The following is a 20863-nucleotide window of genomic DNA, read 5'->3' as shown; positions in this document are numbered from 1 at the left end:
ACGTTAACAAATTTTAAGCAGAGTTATTGTTACGAAATAGACGTTTTCACGTTTGGTAATTATGAGGAGAAAGCACTAATCCAGTATGACTATATACCGCAAGGAGCTGGGATATGGGGACAAGGAGCTGGGATACGATAACAAGGAGCTGGGATATGAAGACGAGGAGCTGGGATATGAAGACGAGGAGCTGGGATATGGGGACAAGGAGCTGGGATATGGGGACAAGGAGCTAGGATATGAGGACAAGGAGCTGGGATATGAGGACAATGAGCTGGATACGATAACAAGGAGCTGGGATACGATAACAAGGAGCTGGGATACGATAACAAGGAACTGCGATATGAGAACCGGGTCAATGAACAGTTTTCATTGCATTCATCAACGTGAATGTAATATCTTTTACTTACATAGCAATTTGTTATTTTATTTTGAACAAACATATTCATCTTACAATTTGCCGGACATCTTGCTAGTTGATGAGAAGCGTTGCTTGGTAACATAGTTAACCAAAGATGATTCTAATTATAAGGAGGCAGTTGATTATAATATTTGGTAGCCAATAAACAGTCTAAGGTCAATTATATTCCGAGAACAACATCATTTAACATATCTGTGGGTAATCTAATACTAATCTATCACAATAGGAGAGAGAGACCCGGGCACCGCTGGGTACCCCCTTCTACTTATTAAAAGTATCGAATCACTGTTCCATTCATTGTCCACAAACAATGCATTAGCTACTTATAAGGACACACTGAGCACTAACGTGGGGCCGTAGTTGCAAACGTAGATTTTGCATTTCAGCTTCCAGACTCGTCCCTTGAATTCCTTGGAGCAGTCGTGGTAGGCGGCGCCACAGCCTATCTCCCGCGTGTCGGCCCATACCAACTGCGTGTAGTGGCCGATGACCGCGTGATCCATCGACCTGAAGGAGAGAAAGATGTTCTACTTCTTCAGCTATCCTGCCAGGGGTCACACTCTTGCCGGTCTCTCCTATGCAGTTAGCTAAACAGTTGCTACTTTAGCATGTATTCCATATTGGGTACTTTAGCATATCTTCCATACTGGGTACTTTAGCATATCTTCCATCCTGGGTACTTTAGCATATCTTCCATACTGGGTACTTAAGCATATCTTCCATCCTGGGTACTTTAGCATATCTTCCATACTGGGTACTTTAGCATATCTTCCATACTGGGTACGTTAGCATATCTTCCATACTTGGTACTTAACCATATCTTCCATACTGGGTACTTAACCATATCTTCCATACTTGGTACTTAACCATATCTTCCATACTAGGTACATAACCATATCTTCCATACTGGGTACTTAACCATATCTTCCATACTAGGTACATAACCATATCTTCCATACTGGGTACTTAACCATATCTTCCATACTGGGTACTTAACCATATCTTCCATACAGTAACAGAGACCAATAACAGCTCCCACAGCAGAACCAAAGGCCAATACTCAAGATAACCCCAAGAAATATATCTTAAAGAAAGCATTACTCACTGGAAGCTTTTGATGAGGTAGTTGGGCACATATTTGACTTCTTCGTACCAAAGTCTGACAGCCGTCTCCCAGACGGAACCGGCGTTACTGCTGCTCCACTCGTAGAAGATGTTCTGACCTACGTAGTAGTCCCCTGTGGGAGCCCAGCCTCCTCGTTAGTTATTGGTGAACACAAGAACAGTTATTGGTGAACACAAGGACAGTTATTGGTGAACACAAGGACAGTTATTGGTGAACACAAGAACAGTTATTGGTGAACATATGAACAGAGAGAACTGCATGTAAACATAGTGAACACCACCTACCCCCCTCTCTCCCATGGTCCAATTGCTAACCCCTCCTAGGATGTAACTCCATAATAAGCTGGCTAACTCATGAGTAACTACTCACTACTAGGTGAACAGTGGCATTAGGTGAAAGGAAATGTGCCAAATCATTTCTGTCCCGCCCGGGATTCGAACCCGGAATTCTTGATTGTAGGTAGAGAATTTTATTTAACTATGTAACACCTTGAAAGAATAAAGAGTACTGATTAAAGAGATGGAATATGAGGACAGTGAAGGAACGGTGCCCAATCGCTTGAACCATCGGGGATCGAGCGTCAACTCTGCACTAAGCAATTCCGCTCCTGTACCGACCAGTCCGTGCCAATGGGATTAATACAAAAGGAAGAAAGATCACTTCAAGAAGAAAATCTGTGGCAGGAGATTCAGTCATTTGCAATATTTCGAGATTTAAACAAATATCTTACATATATAGAAAGTCTGAGGATACGATAGATTTTGATTTAACATCAGTTTTGACCTATAAACTGCACCTAGCTTATTAATATAAGCTATGATGTTATAGACAAAATAAATTTGAGACCGAGTTTAGCATATACTGTTATTCGTTAAACCAACTATTTATAATCAAATAAAGTTATAACTTGAGAAATTGAGACTAAGGCCTCTTATTTTTAAGTACAGATTACACATTCTTACTAGAGAGGAGACGACGACAGTCGTGGCAATCATGGTAGTCCGGACAGGCCGAAGCCCAAGCCTGGGCCACGTAGGCCAGTTCCTCGTTCCAGGCCAACTCCTGCATATCTGACGCAGAATACTGCGGTCCAGGCAGCCCCTCGCTCTCCTCTCCGCGGGCAACCTTCGCTCTGTAACGGTTGTGGGACTCTACGATGGCTACCTGGTCGTGTAGGGTCACGCCCCTGTGGTATATGGCGCAGGTGGAGGGCGTAGCCCGACATAGGGTGTGGTTTGAGGTCAGGTGCGTGTAATCTCGACAAGTTCCCCTGCAGGAGTGGAAATCAAGGCAGAAAGGCGTTAACGTGAGACAGTCCAGTAACCCTCAGAACCTCAAGTCCGCTTATCCCGCCAAACACACACCGAAACTACGACGTTGGTGCAACGTTCCAACAAGTTTTAACACTTCCTAACCAGTTATAACAACCAATATAGCAAGTTGTAACAACGTTCTAATACGTCATAAACACGTTAAGCCAAGATGTAACAACTTTATTACAAGTTGTAACAAGCGGAAAATAGAGACAGTTTCGGTTTGTGTTTCCAGGGATACTACATACATCATCATTGTCTACTTGACTTGTTGCTTCAGTTAAGGAACTGGACTAATATACAAGTTAATTATTCTGATAAACGTGTTGTAAATGGTTACTCGTCAGCTGACCTGGATGGGGGTGCTCTGGGCGGCGGAGGTGTGGTGGTGGTTGTGGTGGTGGTGGTTGTAGTGGTGGTTGTGGTGGCTCGGGTGAGGTTGTAGCTCCAGTATCTCCCATAGTTGTGATTGAGCTCGGTGGCCTCATCTGAGAAGCAATTTGGGATTTAGTGAGAGGATATCTTGGTATGGCAACACTGAGAAGAAGGTACTTCTTGGTGTGGCAACTCTAAGAAGAAGGTACTTCTTGGTATGGCAACACTGAGAAGAAGGTACTTCTTGGTGTGGCAACTCTAAGAAGAAGGTACTTCTTGGTATGGCAACTCTAAGAAGAAGGTACTTCTTGGTATGGCAACTCTAAGAAGAAGGTACTTCTTGGTATGGCAACTCAAAGAAGAAGGTACTTCTTGGTCTGGCAACTCTAAGAAGAAGGTACTTCTTGGTATGGCAACACTGAGAAGAAGGTACTTCTTGGTGTGGCAACTCTAAGAAGAAGGTACTTCTTGGTATGGCAACACTGAGAAGAAGGTACTTCTTGGTATGGCAACACACAATAGTACCATCCAGGTGTGACGATATTTTAGGAACACAAAGGTTAATTCATTGATTGACAGAGTTAATGATAGATGGTATAGTCTTGTGAGGAACTGTAGACACGATGTAGGAATCGACATTGACCTTGTGATCAATGTCGTGGGAAATCTGGCGACGTCTCGGTGGGGTAAGGAAATGCCTGGTTAATTCTTGAGCCGAGACTGAAGACTTGAGAACCAGATTTTGGAGAAGTAACACTGAAAAATGGTTCTTGGGCTGATGCAATTGCAACATATCGGTCTTATATGTATAAATTAGACCGTGTTTGGTTGTATAAATATACTAAAACTCTGTATCCAGTCGTAAGATCATGTGGAGAGACAAAGATTCTATTTGGGAGAGATTAAGGTTCTATTTGAGAACGTGAAAGAGAGTTGGGACCTGTGGGATCATCCCTTAGCCCCCTTCTCGTATTTGGTTAGCACTCGAAGAGGTCACCTAGATAGATTGAGAAGCTAACAGAACATCTTGTTCCTGGAGGATAGGACCCTTGTCAGAGCCTTGGATACCCTCCTGGGGCCAGATTCATAAAGCAGTTACGCAAGCACTTACGCACCTGTACTCTCCCCGCTTCGGGAGTGATTTGGGTTCAAATCCTGGCCGGGGAGAATTGACTAGGCGCCAATCCTTAACAATTTGGCGGGTCGTATTCCAGGGGTTGGACATTAAGATTAAGGACCTGCCCGAGACGCTATGCGTATTAGCGGCTTTACAAGACTGTAAGAACGTGCTTGTATCTCTCCCAGAGTCTTGTAACTCAACCTATCCTCGTCCCCTCGACACTTACCAATTCGGGTCGTCTCCCACGAGCAGACGATCCTCGCCGAGGAGTTTCTGAAGGTGTTGAGGACGACGTCGACGGAGGCCTCGTGGGAGGAGGTGAGTGCCAGACTAGGGCCTTCACGACCACAATATCTAAGGAGAGAGAGAAGGAATTATTAATGTAAAGCGTCAAGCCATTACGAGAATATTGCACTTGGAAGGGTTCAGGATAAGGCTTTGGGATGGGACGGGGGAAAGGAATGGTGTCCAAGAAGCTTCATCAGTTTTAAGAGCAGTAAATGAATGGAACTAGACGAAGAAGCTGTCGAGGTCAATTCCATATACAGTTTTACAGGATAAAAACATGGAAAAAGCTGGCATTACAGACACAGCCTGGCGAGTACATCTAGTTGAGAATTGACTTCCCATATTAACAACTTCTGTGTGTTTCCAATGGCAGGCAGTGTTGCACATAATATTATTATTAATATAAATAAAACTTACAGTTCAAAGCAGATGAACTCAGTCAGACGTGGACGCGATCAACTATTATGACAGCCAGATATATCAACCCGTTCTCGCACTTTCTTACAGTCAATATTGACCTATTAAATACGTGAATATGTGACATACTAAACATACTAGTTTACCTTGAAAAGCTTCATAGAAAACACCGACCTTATCTAACCTCCTTAGTATGTTAAGATAAGCATCTTATTGCTTCGTAATTACAATTATTACTTAACCTATTATAGGTATAGGTTAAGTAATAATTGTAATTACGAAGCAATAAGATGCTTATCTTAACATACTAAGAAGGTTAGGTAAGGTCGGTGTTTTCTATGAAGCTTTTCAAGGTAAACTAGTATGTTTAGTATGTCACATATACACGTATTTATTAAGTCAATATTGACTATACGAAAATGCGAGAATGGGTTGGATATATGCAAAGAAATTAACATAAACAGACCCCAACATATAATACATACGAATGTACACAGTACCTTGACCAGGCAGCGTTGTTGATCCTGATGGCCAAGTGGTCTCTGAGACAGAGCTGTGATTTGCGAATATGGAAGTCCTTACACTGCAGCTTCCAGTGGCTGCCTGCGGGAGTCTGTACGGGAAGATGGAGTAGGCTAAGGCGATATTGTGACGGGATAAAACAGGCAAGGTAAAGTAATATTTAGGGAAGGGAACTAAGTCAATGTGGTTATACGAGATATGTTAAGGATTGTAGGATAAAGGCTGGGATATAAGGATGGGGAGATTATACCATTGGCCAGCCAGCAGAATATCGAGGATCGAACACTGACTTCCAAGATGCGAAGCTGGTGCTATACCGGCTATTGCAGGTTTAGTGGTTTTACGTGACCAACAGGAAAGTCTTGAAGCTAAATTGTTGTTAATTTTAAGTTACAAAGTGAACAGTCAATCTTAACACAAAATAAATCTTGTGACTGAGGTATACAATGAATATATAAGTCTTATCATTAATAATATCAATCTCGTTCAAGAACATAAAAATGAAATTTGTTATCGCAACAGACAGCTGATGTAACAATGGGCAGCTGCGTGTGCGTGCGTGTGTGTGCGTGCGTGTGCGTGCATGCGTGTACTCACCTATTTGTGCATGCAGGACGTGTATTCACCTAGTTGTGCTTGTGGAGGTCGAGCTTCGGCTCTTTGGTACCAAGCCACTGGAGGCTTGTTAGTAATATTGACAGGAATTTAAGTTAGTGAAATTAAGTTAGTAAAAACTTCAGAGTTTAGTTAGTGAAATTGAGAGTGATAAGACAGGAATTTCCTTAATTCCTTAAGTACTTTGGTGTTAAATAATACATCTTCAGAAGGATGAAGATCCTTCTGAAGATGTATTCTTAAATACTAAAGTACTTACGAAATTCCTGTCTTAATCCTTCGTGGTCTGACATTGTCACATTATTCATCACGTATTTTTGTTCATGATTTACATACATCATTCAGTTTTTTTTATTATTATTATTTTCTACCACAGACGTGGCCACACATTTACAATGCTAACCAGCATATATACATTTTCTTCTGTCCTCCATGGACAGGGTTAGAGAAGTGTTAAACATACAGTCTCAGGAGACTATGGGAGTGGCTCTCTGGTTGTCGAGGCTGTAGTGACCACTCCAGGGCGCAAAGCCGGGGTAGGGCGACATGGATGAGAAGCTGTTACCCATGCAGCAGGTCTTCCCCTCTCCAAACTGCTGAAATTTTCCAGTGGAAAGGCAAATGCTAATACGCTGGACTGGACTGGATGGACTCTCTCCCAGAATGGACTGGACTCTCCCAGAACGAAGACTAATTGTAGTAAATAGTCCTTAACTATTTACACATTTAAGAATATATACTTAGATGAATGCAGGGTCGAGCGTCAACCTTCGAGACCTGCCTTTCGAACCATTTGTAGTTTAGTGGAATGGTTGACCTTTCGATTGTATTATAGCGAGAGAGAGGGGAATTATCAGGGTAAAGTACCAATTCCTGCTAAACACACACCGAAACTACGACGTTGGTACAACGTTCGAACAAGTTTTAACACCTCCTAACCAGTTATAACAACCAGTATAGCAAGTTGTAACAACGTTCTAATACGTCATAAACACGTTAAGCCAAGATGTAACAACTTTATTACAAGTTGTAACAAGCGGAAAATAGAGACAGTTTCGGTTTGTGTTTCCAGGGTTTAAGCCGTTACGACTATATAGTACTTTGAAGGGGTCAGGATAAGGATTTGGGATGGGACGGGGGAAAAGGAATGGTGCCCAACCATTTGTGGACGGTCGGGGATTGAACGCCGACCTGCATGACGCGAGACCGTCGCTCTACCGTCCAGCCCAAGTGGTTAGAGAGAGAGGGAGGGGAGTTATCAAGGGGGAAATCGCCAAGCCATTACGACTATATAGCACTGGGAAAGAGGTCAGGATAAGAATTTGGGATGGGACGGGGGAAAGGAATGGTGCCCAACCACTTATGGACGGTCGGGGATTGAACGCCGACCTGCATGACGCGAGACCGTCGCTCTACCGCCCAACCCAAGTGGTTAGAGAGTGAGTATCCACACACCTTAAACCTCCAGAAGCAGGACGTCTTGGCGCTCGTCTTACGAGGGAAGCCTGGGCTGGAGAACCTGCCCCGTCGTTCCTTCACTTCACCGCCACACCCACTCCGGAAGGCCGACACCTGAAGCCAGAGAAAACCTTACTTCAGGAAGATTCTTCTCCTACAGATTTCTGTCACAATAACGTGGCTGAAGTATGTTGACCAGACCACACACTAGAAGGTGAAGGGACCACGGCGTTTCGGTCCGTCCTGGACCATTCTCAAGTTCATTGTGTCTGGAGAATGGACACAATCGACTTGAGAATGGTGCAGGACGGACCGAAACGTCGTCGTCGTCCCTTCACCTTCTAGTGTGTGGTCTGGTCAACATACTTCAGCCACGTTATTGTGACTTATCGCCTGCTTATGAAACAGGTCTAGTCTGCAATAAATGGAGGCAATTTGAATCAATTTTTGGGGGAAAAATGAATTTCGTTATTAAGTCGTCGTGAACATGAACATGTTCAATGAAAGTGATTTTATTAACATCCAATTTTTGTTATGTATTTTAATTGTGATGAAAATTAAAGAATGCAATTTACACCTTACCTTAATCACAAAATATTCCTTCGACCTGTGCGTCCTGCTTCCATCTACAGGTCGGCTGATCACCGCATTCTCTCGCTCGCTTGTGGAAGGTTTATACCCAAAGTTCTTCGAGGGAGAATACGGGTGCTTAGCGCCATGGTGCATGTTGGGTTTGGTGGGTTTGTGGGGTATAATTTCGTTCCGGCCTCGAGAGTAACTGGTGTCGAGGGCTCTACGGGAAGGTGCGGCCCGTGGTCCTTGAGGTGCGGTCCGCTGGTGATTCTTGATGGTGACTCTGTACTGTTGACGTCGTGGACCGGGCCGGCCACGGGTGACTGTATGATACCTGGAGCGTTCGTGTTTCTGGCGGCCGCTGCCTTTCCGTCCTCTGTTTGGCGCGTCTTGTGGCGACCGCGGGAGTCTCTCAGTCGCTTTCCCGGCGTCGTCGGCCCTAATCTCTCTAATCAACTCGCCCAAGCTTCTCTTTCGATTCGATTTCTTGAGCTTGGAATTTCTCTTCCGTTTCCGTTCATGTGGGTGGCCTTGCTCCGCCCTCGGCTCATCCATGTAATGGATCAACTCTGTGTCATTCTGACCGTCGTGGATAATGAAGTTGGAATTAATCCACGAAGGTTCGCCAACACTTAGGAGGCGGACACTCTTGGGTGTTGGAAGGTCGGAGACGGCTCCGTACGTCCGGCTCGCTAGGTCGTACACGAAACTGTCTCCGTCCACCAGCAGGTTGTCATTGAGCGCCAGATCTGTGGATTCTAATCCGGATATGTTTGTGTGCCTGTAGAAACGCCGACTGTTACTTTGGGCGCGATAATGGTAGCTCCGTCTCTCAGTCTGTGAGGAGTGTTCGAGGCCTCTCTGTGACTGAAGCTGATTATTCTGTTGTCTTTTGAGTTTATAAAATCTCTGGAGAGCCTTGATCCGCTCTAGTTTGTCGGCTCTAGTGGATCCCGATGGACCTCTACCATGTCTTGGTGAGGAAGGGGGCGTTTCCGCTCTCTTGTTGGCGTCTGGGGTTTGTGGTCCCTTCACTCCGGCGTCATGCGCTCTGCCCTTCAGTTTCAGATCTACGTTCTTGCTGCTCTTGTATTCTATGTCCACCTCTGAGAACGTCGTTTTCCATAGTTTGGTTCTGGGTGTTCGTCCACAAAATCTGGAAATATTAATGTATTGTTCGCACGTAAATAAACACTAACAAAGTATAAATGCTTTAATGAAATGTAAAAGGCGTATATGCTATATCTAAACGTGTAAATAACTCCATCTCTGAAATGATAACGCCAAAAGAAATGAGGGATCGATCAATACCTGAAAATTACCTGGAGAGGATTCCAGGAGTCCTCCCTAAACCAGGTCTAGGCCCTGGATTGACTTCTTGTTGTTGGATATTTCCAACATCGAATACAACATTGTTGTATTCTCATTACTTATTACTAATCATATTAATATTGTAGTAAGTAAAATTAACAACTCGTAGAATTCTCCTGTACTAATAATTCATCTGTGCATTAGGCTAGAATTCTCACGTCATCTAACGCTAGTATTGCGTCAGATTTCTTTACAGTAAAACACATTATATACAATTTGTGTGAGAATTAAATACGATTCTCCATAATTAAGGCATTCTGTATGACAACTGATTGCAGACGAATTGTTCTCTAACTAAAAGCCAAATAGAGCGTTAGAATTATACCGTCTACCTCGCGATAGTGTTAACGTCATCAATGAATGCTATGGGGAGACATTAATTCCTCTCCCTTGTATCTTTACTATTCTTAAATAGTTAAATAATAATATTTCGTTCCTCTAAATAATAAACCCGTCCAGTCTTTAGAGTTCCAAGCGCGAATGCGAGAAATATTAATGTTCATGCCAATAATTTGTGTAATGAACGTCGACTCGGCGTGGGGGGAGGGACGCGACGCCATACTCACTCGGTGAGGGAGTCGGTGCGCGTACACGTGGGGAACCGGAGAGAGGCAGACCTGCGCTTAACGTACGCACAAAGGACGCCATTGTCCAGCAAATAGGACACGTGTGTCTATCTACAGATGAAAGCCGCCACTGTGAGGCGTGAACGACCTTGCAGATAATATCTTCAACTAGTGCTGGTGTTAAATAAGGGACCCCTAGACTTGGTTCCTGACGACACGTGATCAGCCAACTTGAAACGCATCAATCCAGGATAGGTTCGCCGGAGCCTGGGATGCGAAATTACGGCAATCTTAATACTTACACAGTGCCCACAGCTAAGTACCTTTTATTTGATGCATCATTTACAGGTTTAATAATAGCGGGGTGATTGCGCGTTACGCGGCACGACAACACCTAATAACAGGTGATTAGAAATTTCTCTGTAGATATCAATAATCTTGAATATGTATTGAGTAGTTAAATCAATTGCTACTGGTAGTTATTTATTTTGCAGCTCGAGAGACGAATTCCTCATGCTGTCTTCTCCATGTTAACCGTGTCTGACGTCGGTGTACCAGACTTGGAGATTAAGAGGACTGCCAGGGTTATCTAAAGGAATCTATTACCAGCTAAGGCTTATTTCTTTTACTCATAACATTGCAATTTGATACATTCAGAATGTTTTCAACATAATGTGTGATTTACTGTAATTCATTATTATGCTCATATTCATGTTCTTCTTTGTATGAATAATATTATATTCAACATTAATCATAGGATTAGATTATTATTAATAGAATTAGTGAACGAACCACACTGATTCCTGGACGTACTGACCTCCAGTAATAACCCCCCAATGTAGGTGTTTGAGGTTTGGTTTTAATAATACAGCCCATTAATTATTCTTATGATCATACTTTCTAGTCATATCCATAGTCACTGGTTTCTTCTAGAATTTTATCTAATGATCTGAAATTCTCAGTTTCCCTCTTTACTTTAAAAGCGGGTGGTCCTTCGTAATTTAATTTACTACTTTAATTATTAATTAATCAGAATCAAACCCAAATATCCCACACTTGTAACTTGGTCCAACAGGCTGTTCCTTGGAGCGGTCCGCAGGCCCACAGGGCCATAACAACCTGGTTGGTCCGGCACTTCTTAAAAGAACATGTCTAATTGCTTTTTTTGTTTTGTGCTGTCGAAGTCGACCTTTGTTTCGTTAGCTAGTTTTCTTTCGATTGTATTAGCTGCATTTTGGGCTTCTTATAACTATCATACAAAGCAATTTAGAGAACTACAGGCTTTGTAATTTAGTAATGCTTTGAATAATTTTATCTTGACAATGGTTGTCAAGCTGACGAGGTGTTAATTTCAGCCCTAAACAAAGGTACAAACTACTTGCTGAAACTCTTATAGTTAATCCCCCAAGTTATACGTTCTCTCTTTAGAAAAGAAAACGAGCTTTAGGTAAACTATAGTAAAGTATAAAACAGTATATATGCGTCATAGAAAATTAATTCACTTTGTCGGGGACATGCGAACAGATGCATTAAGTGAATGGCATATCATAAGCATCCATTTCTTTCCCGCTCTGGAATCGAACCTGAGATCCCCAGGATTGTGAGTTCAGAACGAAGCCAACTGCACCACAAGGCATGTTTGAAACCCTACAGGGACCATATCTCATCCTCTAGTCCCCTAATACCCCCCCCCCCCCACCTCACCCTTCAACAACATTACCTCACCTACTAATGGCCTCATTTCGTCCTTAAGCGGCCTTATCTCACCCTACAGGGACCATATCTCGCCCCTTAATCCCCTAATACCCCCCACCTCACCCTCCAACAGCATAACCTCACCCTCTAATGGCCTCATCTCGCCCTCAAGCGGCCTTACCTCACCCTTCAAATGGCCACATCTCGCCCTCAAGCGGCCTTGCCTTAAAGCAATAATCCCCGGGCATAACTGTGACCTATGAATCACTACCAGGAGGTGAGATCCGCCATGAAGATGTATTCTCTTAACTCACTCTCGGAGTTTCGATGCAAATGTCACAGGAAGTTTCTCAATTCAGGTCAGCTGTGAATATCCGCATTTTCTCCTGCATTTATCATTATCCTTTCGTAAGTCTCTAGGAGATACCATTGTCCTCGCTAACCCGGAACATCAATGGTTTTCGCTAACATGGAACGTTAATGGGTCTCGCTAACCCGGAACCCTAATGGGTCTCGCTAACTCGGAACCCTAATGGGTCTCGCTAACTCGGACCCTAATGGGTCTCGCTAACTCGGAACCCTAATGGGTCTCGCTAAACCCGGAATCCTAATGGTTCTCGCTAACTCGGAACCCTAATGGGTCTCGCTAAACCCGGAATCCTAATGGTTCTCGCTAACTCGGAACCCTAATGGGTCTCGCTAACCCGGAACCCTAATGGGTCTCGCTAACCCGGAACCCTAATGGTTCTCGCTAAACCCGGGACCCTAATGGGTCTCGCTAACCTAGAACCCTAATGGGTCTCGCTAACCCGGAACACTAGTGGGTCTCGCTAACCCGGAACCCTAATGGGTCTCGCTAACCCGGAACCCTAATGGGTTTCGCTAACTCGGAACCCTAATGGGTCTCGCTAAACCCGGAACCCTAATGGGTCTCGCTAAACCCGGAACCCTAATGGGTCTCGCTAACCCGGACCCTAATGGGTCTCGCTAACCTAGAACCCTAGTCCTCTTTCTAGTACATTCAGATTTCGGTTCACTAAACGAACGCAAGTGATGACCAACGCGATGAAACTACAAAATGGCAGAAAATGAGTTGATAACCTTGTACCAGATTCACGAACCAGTTACGCGAGGACTTACGAACCTGGGGCCAGATTCACGAAGCAGTTACGCGAGGACATACGAACCAGGGGCCATATTCACGATTCAGTTACGCAAGTACTTACGAACCTGGGGCCAGATTCACGAAGCAGTTGCGCGAGGACTTACGAACCTGGGGCCAGATTCACGAAGCAGTTGCGCGAGGACTTACGAACCTGGGGCCAGATTCACGAAGCAGTTCCGCGAGGACTTACGAACCTGGGGCCAGATTCACGAAGCAGTTACACAAGCACTTACGAACCTGTTCATCTTTCCTCAATCTTTGGCGGCTTTGTTTACAATTATTAAACAGTTAATGAGCTCCGAAGCACCAGGAGGCCGTTTATAACAATAACAACAGTTGATTGGGAGGGTTTTCGTGCTTGTAAACTGTTTAATAAATGTAACCAAAGCCGTCAAAGATTGTGGAAAGATGTACACGTTCGTAAGTGCTCGCGTAACCACTTCGTGAATCTGGCCCCAGGTTCGTAAGTCCTCGCGTAACTGCTTCGTGAATCTGGCCCCAGGTTCGTAAGTGATCGCGTAACTGCTTCGTGAATCTAGCCCCAGGTTCGTAAGTCCTCGCGTAACTGCTTCGTGAATCTGGCCCCAGGTTCGTAAGTGATCGCGTAACTGCTTCGTGAATCTAGCCCCAGGTTCGTAAGTCCTCGCGTAACTGCTTCCTGAATCTGACCCCAGGTTTGCAAGTCCTCGCGTAATTGCTTCCTGAATCTGGCCCCTGGTTCGTAAGTGCTCGCGTAACTGCTTCGTGAATCTGACCCCAGGTTTGCAAGTCCTCGCGTAATTGCTTCCTGAATCTGACCCCTGGTTCGTAAGTCCTCCCGTAACTGCCTCGTGAATCTGGCCCCAGGTTCGTAAGTGCTTGCATAACTGCTTCCTGAATCTGACCCCTGGTTCGTAAGTCCTCGCGTAACTGCTTCGTGAATCTGGCCCCTGGTTCGTAAGTCCTCGCGTAACTGCTTCCTGAATCTGGCCCCTGGTTCGTAAGTCCTCGCGTAACTGCTTCCTGAATCTGGCCCCTGGTTCGTAAGTCCTCGCGTAACTGCTTCGTGAATCTGGCCCCCGGTACCCACATGTGTACTAGGCCCAAGTGGGAATAATTTTTGAGAGTTCACGAATATACTATTGAGTATATCATCCTTTGATACTATTGGACAGGACAGCACAGGACAACGTTAAAGGATGATATACTATTGAGTATATCATCCTTTAACGTTGTCCTGCACTTGTGAGAATCATCCTGCGTGGTGTGGTACAAGATTATCACCGTAATGTAACGTGGTTGTAAACCCTGTTACAGTTTTCCAGTTACAGCCCCGCTCCTGTGCCAGGTAAGTCCAATACGGGCTCACCTTAGCCCGTGCTGCTTGGAACTTTTTGTTCCTAGAAGCTGAGTCTTAACGCCACAATATGGTTGAAAAGTTTCATGAGAACATAGATGCATGACTAAACTCTTCCCATAAGAAACCTCTTTGGAAAGACGTTCGGAGAAAGCTAAATTTACGTCAGACAAGTCATGTTGGCGAAGTGGTAACACACACACTCTCTCTATCCTCGTTCGCAATTTTGTCTGGGTTCGAGTCTTGGCAAAGGAGAATTGACGACATGCTAATCCTTAACTGTTGGTTTCTATTCACCAATCAGTAATTAGGATCTGACTTTTAACCGACTGGAGAGTTGTATTCGAGGAAAAATAGCTGGTATAAAGTAAAGCTTTATACCTGCTAACAGGAGTCAGAATTCCTCTACTCCAGTACCCACCTGTGTAAAGAAAATGTGTAAAAGGGGGATATAATTAAAGCGTAACAAATGGATGAAAAGGTTAAATATATATATATATATATATATATATATATATATATATATATATATATATATATATATATATATATATATATATATATATATATATATATATATATATAAATTGGGTTTTAAAAATAGGAACCAAATTTAGAGTTATTAGTCAATAGATTCAAATGATATACGTTTAGACTTGGAAAAGAAATACCTAAGCACTGATTTGGAAATATGGCTGCAAATCTGCGGAACAAGTTTCCAGTTACCACCAGAGAAGCGAAACTCAATGAAACGTTTTGAGCATAAGCTTAATAAGAGGATCAGGTTTGGTTGGATGTATATAATATATATATCCAACTTCTTCTTAAGATGTATTAATATACGAAAGTACTTAAGGAAATTCCTGTTTCAATTTTCCTCCGAGGTCTGACACTGTCACATTTTTTATCACGTGTTTATTTTCGTGATATATACACACACACACACACACACACACACACACACACACACACACACACACACACACACACACACACACACACGCACACACACATATATATATATATATATATATATATATATATATATATATATATATCTATATATATTTGAGTACTCTTTATTTTCTTCTCCGAGGCGATGGGTCCCTACACTTGCACCAGAGGTGGTACCCCTATATATATATATATATATATATATATATATATATATATATATATATATATATATATATATATATATATATATACATTATATATAATACTATAATATACACAAGCTGTGGCTATCAGGTTTGGACAGGTGACGCACTTTGCCAGGGGTCTGATGTGGGTCTGGTCGACGGACAGCCCCGGCAACACCTGTACCCTGCTGGCGGAGCAGCGACGAGATCGACGCAATCTAAGACGAACCAGCTCGAGCACCACACCGTGCCCTGGCGGCGCCTGTAGAATGAAGGGAAGAATTACATTAGGTTATGCTCAGAATATATCACAATAACATGGCTAAAAAAATTAAGACACCTATCTCTCAAATCTGGAAATAAACGTATTGAGAACGTTTCGGTCATGGAGCATTATCAAGTGGTCATGATAATGGTCTGTGGAGGACCGAAACATCGCCAGTTTTTATATTTTCAGATTTGTGAATTAGGCCTCTTCATTAGGTTGTTAATTCTTCATAACTTTCCTATTATATTCTATTCCCCCATCACAACCTTGTAGAGAATAACATGTATGTTAATCACAACTATTTTAGCAAATTAACGTCTAGTTTAGATAAAATTGGTTAAATCAATCATCTCAACAAATTATTTTGTTTACATTTCATGGGGTCAAGAGGCCTGGGACCAGATTCACGAAAGTACTTACGAACGTGTACATCTTTCCTCAATCTTTGAAGGCTTTGGTTACATTTATTAAACAGTTTACAAGCATGAAAACTTGCCAGTCAACTGTTGGTATTGTTATAAACAGCCTCCTGGTGCTTCGGAGCTCATTAACTGTTTAATAATTGTAAACAAAGCCGCCATAGATTGAGAAAAGATGTACAGGTTCGTAAGTGCTGCGTAAGTGCTTTCGTGAATCTGGCCCCTGGTGTTAGGGTATTCAGGATGATGTCACTTTAGCTGTCGTTGTACAGGATGATGTCGTTGTACAACTCTTATAGAAACGACTTACAGATACGACTCGCTGACACGGGGTCATAGACATGACTCTCGGATACACACACACACACAGCGCCTTGATGGTGATTCTGCTATCGTATCTGCTATCTACGACTAGCAGATACGACTCACAGACGCGTGTCTTGACGTCAAAGTCATCATCTCACACACATGACCCCGCGACGTCACAGCCATCGCACGCACGTCTCATGACATCATCATGCAAAAATGTCAACACAGTCATCACAGAGTTGGTGGGCAGGTTTTTCTCTCTCACAGTGTTCAGCTTCCAGGTGTACAGAGTTGTGTAGACGGTGGGACTGGTCTGGGGGTGCGTTGGTGGGGGTTAGCGGTGCGTTGGTGGGGGGTTAGCGGTGCGTTGGTGGGGGGCTGGCGGTGCGTTGGTGGGGTGGTGGTGGTGGTGGTGATGGTGAGGGCCGTTGTGGGCGGAGTGGGAATATAGGTTAAATAAACTGCAGTCGCTGGGGGAACATGGGGTGAGGGGTGCAGGTGGCCCCTTCTCCCAGGTGTGGTGGATGACCTTGCTTCCCCTCCCCCCGCACCCCCGACTCCCACATCACCCCCCACCCCACTCCCACATCACCCCCCACCCCACTCCCACCTCTCAGCCCCGCCTCCCCACTCCCACAGACCACCAAATGTGAAGAGAATAGAAAGGCATAAATATTGTGGTATCAACCTAAGATAATATGTCTTGTGGGCGACTCAACTCTTTGACCAATAAACTGGACAAATCGAACAAAAAATGACCAGATAGAAAAGGTTAAAAAAAGGTAGTCGAAGATTGCTTTTTTAACCAATATATGACAGAGGCAACTGGTGATAAGTAACATGTTAGATTTAACACTTTTTAGCAAGGGGAAAAGATGATCATAAGGAAGACTAAGGTTTACAGATGAGGAGTCACAATAACGTGGCTAAAGTAAGTTGACCAGACCACACACACTAGAAAGTTAAGGGTCGACGACGACGACGTTTCGGTCCGTCCTGGACCATTCTCAAGTCGATTGTGGCTTGAGAACAATCAACAATCGATTTGAGAATGGTCCAGGACGGACCGAAACGTCGTCGTCATCGCTTCACCTTCTAGTGTGTGTGGTCTGGTCAAAAAGACTTTAGTTTTACACAACCTGGTGAAACTGCTTACTACAGAACTGTCCAGATCGAATGTTTTCCAAGTGTTTATTAAGAGGTAATATAAGCCAGGACCTCTTGTACACTGTACACTGTACAGTACAGTGACCAAAGAGCCAGAGCTCAACCCCCGCAAGCACAACTAGGTGAGTAGTACATATGTACACTAGTGATGACAACGGCTTTGATCGGCCGAAACGTTCTTCTTCCTTTCCCATTTCTCTGTAGATTTTCCGCATGTACACTGTACAACATTATTAAACGCAGAAGATTGTAGAAGGTCCTTGTTGGTGATGTAACTACTGGGACAGCTGGCCTGACACAGACATATACTGTAGAAGATTATTACAACATTCTTAGATATTCTTCCTTGTCAGTTACTTGACCAAACGCATTCTTAATGAAAGGCAGATACGTAAGATATTGGAGATATCATAATCTGGGTCAGGGGTACATTGCTCTACAGGAAGCATAGAGAATACAGTGAAAAGTTGGGAAAAATTCACCACTGGAGTGCCTCATGGCTCTGTGCTATCTCCTTCACTGGATATCATGTCGTAATGGATGTTAGATAATGAAGTTAACAGCAAAACAAATGCAGGCGATGAGTCACAATAACGTGGCTGAAGTATGTTGACCAGACCACACACTAGAAGTTGAAGGGACGACGACGTTTCGGTCCGTCCTGGACCATTCTCAAGTCGATTGATTCTCAAGTCAGCAAAACAAATCATTCTTTTCCGATGACTAAAATTTGATGGGTGTTAATCTCTTAGGTTATAATATGCTCCTGAGAGAAATCAATTTATATAATACTCTGAAAATTGACAGATACTGATTGTTATTGACAGGATCAGAGTAATGCGAGAAAAATGATCAAAACTGCTCAATTAGACTGCGAAAATAATTTGTGATGATTAGTAAGGATGTACAAAAATGATAATATATGATCAAAATAATGCTTATATGGTACTGTGATTTATATCTAGTAGCTTGAATAATTCAAACTCTTAAGTATACAAGCGATATATTCACCAAGAGTTAAACACATTGGCCCTTTGGATATACACACACAATTTAATCCTGATCACCTGCGTGTACTTTAATCGGGACAAAATAGCCTTAATAACCCTCCAATGATTAATAAAAATCCAATGATTAATTTCCTCCGAGTAAAGGGGAACATGGTTGAAGTGTAAGAATGTATACAAATGAATAATGATAAAAGAAATGGATTACTGAAAACATCCCAAAATTATTTTTAACAATTTCCTCGTGACGAAATAGGGTTGAAGATCTCTAGAACAAGCAAGAAATATCCTAGAAGAAAATTCACTAGAAAGTTTCAGGCGTTGGTTGGATAAATCCACAAATTGGAATAACTGGATAACTATACAGATTGGAGTGGTTGGATATATATATTTCTTTATATATTGGATATATAAAGAAGTGAGGGATGGGGGTGGGGGTGGGGGAGAAGCTATATCGTCGGGGGGGATTTTTGTATTAATATATTTTCATCCTTATCCCCTTGGTTCATCCTCCCCACCTCTCTATCCTCTCCGTCATCCTCTCTTTCTTCCCCTCGATTCCCTATCCTGTTGCCGTCTATACCGTCCCTCTCCTCCCCTCTCCTATCCCAGATCCACCTCCCCCCTTCCCCTTGCCCGCGGCCAAAGCGGGGGGGTGTGGTGGTGGTGGGGGGGGGGCAACCTCACAGGTGCGCTGCCGCGCTTCCGGGTGCGCTATGCGCCAGCCCTGCTCCTGCCCGCCCGTCCCCATCCTTCATTAAACAACGGATATTACGGATAATTTGTATTCCACGGGGAAGCTTCGTATCCGTGAACGTCGCTTCCTCCTGGGTGCCACAAGTACCTGATGATAGCCATCGGTGTCGCTATCGGCGACCTGATATATCTGTGTCGTGTCACCCCATTGCTGGAAGGATGTCACCCCTCATCTCTGTTCGTGTCATGTTACCTCTGACTGTTCTTGGTGGTCACGCTGCACACTTATTGAGTGTCTTCACTCTAGCAGTTGTCTGCATAATCCTTGAAGTTAGTTCATACCAGAATGTTTATGTGTTTCTGGTTTTGTTTATATATAAATGTATATGTATGAGAGAGAGAGAGAGAGAGAGAGAGAGAGAGAGAGAGAGAGAGAGAGAGAGAGAGAGAGAGAGAGACATATATCTGTGTTATCCAACTCACAGCGGGCTCTCACCAGCTATAATTCCTTACATATATATATATATATATATATATATATATATATATATATATATATATATATATATATATATATATATATATATATATATATATATATATATATATATATATATATATATATATATAATTCTCTGGAGAAAATGCCAAAATCAATGAACATTCAACAAGGAAAACATTAGACACGTATCACAGGCAATAATCCTGTAAGTTCCAGTTTTATTGCTTCTATAAACCTCTTCTAGTACCACTTGACAACTTTTTTAACATCATCCAAATGCTTGTCATTCCTCTTGATCTTCTCAAACATGCCACAAGAACGCCGAATGTTGAGTTTTTGTTCTCAATAACAACTTCTCTGTAACTCGGAAATTGTAAAGATTTTTTTAAAGGCGGAAAGAGAGAGAGACAGAGAGACGGAATAGCATAGAAAATGGAAGTTTTAAATGTGATAAATAAGGCAAAAACGCTGCGAGAGAGAGAAGGTTGTGATGAGGTTATCTTGAGGTTATCTTGAGATGATTTCGGGGCTTTAGTGTCCCCGCGGCCCGGTTCTCTACCAGGCCTCCTTTTTGTTACACCCCCCCCCCCCCCAGGAAGCAGCCCGTAGCAGCTGTCTAACTCCCAGGTACCTATTTACTGCTAGATGAACAATAACATCAGGATAATAGAAACTCTGCCCATTTGTTTCCGCCTCCACCGGGGATCGAACCCGGAACCTTAGGACTACGAATCCCAAGCGCTGTCCACTCAGCTGTCAGGCCCCATGGTGCCCAACCACTTGAACAGATAACTCTTGAACACTCGCGCCATATGGGCTTCCAGGATCAGTTACACCCAGTTGACACATGACAAGATTGGTGGAATGGATTAGCTGGAGCTAATTAGCAAAGATGCAAGGCGATCCTGAGCTGGTTTATGCTACGGGACTCAACCTGATCACGTGATTCAACACCCAGAACCTAACTGGCACACGGAGTAAATATAATGCAG

General features: G+C 43.3%; 1 protein-coding gene across 4 annotated transcripts in view; it reads right to left on the bottom strand.

Moving 5' to 3' along the window:
• LOC123764498 (uncharacterized) overlaps positions 1 to 20863 on the bottom strand; it is a 157834-nt gene that overhangs the window by 7476 nt on the left and 129495 nt on the right. For all 4 annotated transcript variants that reach the window (XM_045752383.2, XM_045752384.2, XM_045752386.2 and 1 more), the window contains exons 5-13: positions 15632 to 15765; positions 8238 to 9384; positions 7653 to 7769; positions 5561 to 5673; positions 4582 to 4709; positions 3213 to 3348; positions 2510 to 2817; positions 1527 to 1659; positions 770 to 928 (exon numbers count right to left, since the gene is read on the bottom strand). In XM_045752383.2, the coding sequence (XP_045608339.2) occupies positions 770 to 928; positions 1527 to 1659; positions 2510 to 2817; positions 3213 to 3348; positions 4582 to 4709; positions 5561 to 5673; positions 7653 to 7769; positions 8238 to 9384; positions 15632 to 15765 (2375 nt within the window). The remainder of the gene's footprint in view (positions 1 to 769; positions 929 to 1526; positions 1660 to 2509; positions 2818 to 3212; positions 3349 to 4581; positions 4710 to 5560; positions 5674 to 7652; positions 7770 to 8237; positions 9385 to 15631; positions 15766 to 20863) is intronic.

The sequence above is a fragment of the Procambarus clarkii genome, chromosome 79, assembly GCF_040958095.1.
Source record: "Procambarus clarkii isolate CNS0578487 chromosome 79, FALCON_Pclarkii_2.0, whole genome shotgun sequence".
Taxonomy (NCBI): domain Eukaryota; kingdom Metazoa; phylum Arthropoda; class Malacostraca; order Decapoda; family Cambaridae; genus Procambarus; species Procambarus clarkii.
The sequence above is the reverse complement of the archived record's forward strand: the minus strand, read 5'-3'. Positions and strand labels throughout refer to the sequence as shown.